The 2,048-nt window shown below is 33.5% G+C and overlaps 1 protein-coding gene across 1 annotated transcript in view; it reads left to right on the top strand.

The window, feature by feature from the left end:
- Positions 1-2,048, top strand: part of PKHD1 (polycystic kidney and hepatic disease 1 (autosomal recessive)) — an 866,042-nt gene that overhangs the window by 621,869 nt on the left and 242,125 nt on the right. Inside the window, exon 52 of the mRNA XM_006882114.1 lies at positions 1,988-2,046. Within this exon, the coding sequence (XP_006882176.1) occupies positions 1,988-2,046 (59 nt within the window). The remainder of the gene's footprint in view (positions 1-1,987; positions 2,047-2,048) is intronic.

Consider the following 2,048-nt stretch of genomic DNA (forward strand, 5'->3'; position numbering starts at 1 on the left):
GGACAAAAATAATTTATTTTAATAGAACATAGCAAACAGGGAAGAATAGAATTTATTCCAGGAGTAACTTTGTAGTAATAGTTATTTACTATGAACCAAATCTGGGTGTTTATTTTAAGCAAAAAGGTTCAATATGAAGTTAGAACAGGATATTCTGAGGTGAAAAAAAATGTAGCCTATAAAAATAATCTAGAAAAAGATGAGCCTGCCAATTATAGAAACAAATGTCTATGTTGACAAAAAGGGTTAAGAATCATACATTCTATTTTACTAAAGAAAAATGTATAAATAAAGAACAAGTATAACATTTAATATTGAATAGAAATGAATCCATTAATTGTAGGTAGGATCCTCAAAATACTAACAAAAATAAAAATAATAATACATCTATGAAACTTGTCAAACAAATGCACTTTAGATGTTTAAAAATGCACTCACCAGTGCGACTCTCACAGGAAACTTGAGTTGGTAGGGCGTTGAGCTGTTACAATGAAGATAGCACTTCTCTGGCAGTACAGTCCACTGGCATTTCTGTGGTGGCAAAATGGACAGACTCTTCTTGTGTATTTCACAGCCTTTGAAATCCTGCTGGAGGGTCAGCAGTGAGTTGGTTGCAGCTCAGCAACAATGAGGTTTTGTTTGTTGATTTTAATGTTATATAAAAATATGTAAAGCAGAGTATCTCAGAAATATGAGTAAATACAGGAACAAAAATAGTAATGAAAGACTTTAGTTTATACATATTCAATATTCTTCATCACTGTAATTCAAATGCATCCATTTTTTTTGTTTGGCTCTCCTTATTTATTTTCCAGTTTTGATATGTGTATGAGGGGATTGAATAGCTTGTCTCTGGTCAAGCATGCCTTGATTCTCAAGATGCCATATTTGCTTTTTAACACTCTAAAGAGGATTTTGGGTTTTGTATTTTGGGGTTTTTTGTCCTATACAATATATCATTTGATTTTTTTGACTGCTGCTTCCGTATGCCTTTATTGTGGATATAAGGAAAATGAAATCTATAACAATTTCAATATTTCATCATGACGTTATATACTGGGCAACTGTTGATCCTGAGGTTGCTTGTTGAATATACCACAGAATGACAGAAGGTTGAAGAACTCTGTTTTGAAAGAACACAAAGACTAATCCTTTGTGAGGAAATGAGGGTGGAGAGAATATTCTTTGCACACATTGTCAAAAGGGACCAGTCCCTGGATAAGGATATCATGCTTGGTCAAGGTGAAGGTCAGGGAAAAAGAGGAAGACCAAGTGAGATGGGCTGACACAATAATTGCAATAATGAGCCCAAAGACAGTGATTATTGTGACAATGACGTAGGACTAGAGAGTGTTTTGTTCTGCTGTACATAGAGTTATAGTAAGTATGGCTTGATAGGACCTAACAGAAGCTTTCATTTCTTAACCTTTTAATTTTAAAATAAAAATTAAAATATTTACTATAAATAATGAAGTCAGTATAATTTTCTTAAATTATGTTGCCTTTGACAAAGATTCTCACCACTGAGAGTCGTAGGCGACTTGATGGCCCATAATAACAACAGCATAACCTAGCATGTTTTCTGAGTCTCCCCTGGGTGGAACTGAACATATAACTTTTTATGCAGCACTCAAATGTGTTAACTAACTCACTACCTCATAATTATAATACCACCATTTTTGTTAGGTGCCATCAAGTAGACTATGACTCATTACCACCCTATAAACAACAGGTCTAAATCTAGCCTTATTCTTTATCAACTTTGGAGTGGTCTATTTCTCTACTTTTAAATGATTATGTGTGACTTAGCTTTGATTTCTGTATCTAAAACACACTTAAGTTTCTTTTCTGATAAAATGAACACCATCATATATAGAGAATTCTAGCATACATTTCTACATGTTAATCTCAGGAATGTATTCTTCTTCTATGTCCTTAATTCATCTGAAAGATTTTCTTGTTCATATGCTGAGACTTCTATTTTCAGGGGTTCATGGAAAAGTTCAGCTTTACAGTGCTTATCCCAAGAAGGCTTGGACACATCTTGC

The sequence above is a fragment of the Elephantulus edwardii genome, unplaced genomic scaffold, assembly GCF_000299155.1.
Source record: "Elephantulus edwardii isolate Elephantulus edwardi_28Jun2011 unplaced genomic scaffold, EleEdw1.0 scaffold00017, whole genome shotgun sequence".
In the NCBI taxonomy this organism is placed as follows: domain Eukaryota; kingdom Metazoa; phylum Chordata; class Mammalia; order Macroscelidea; family Macroscelididae; genus Elephantulus; species Elephantulus edwardii.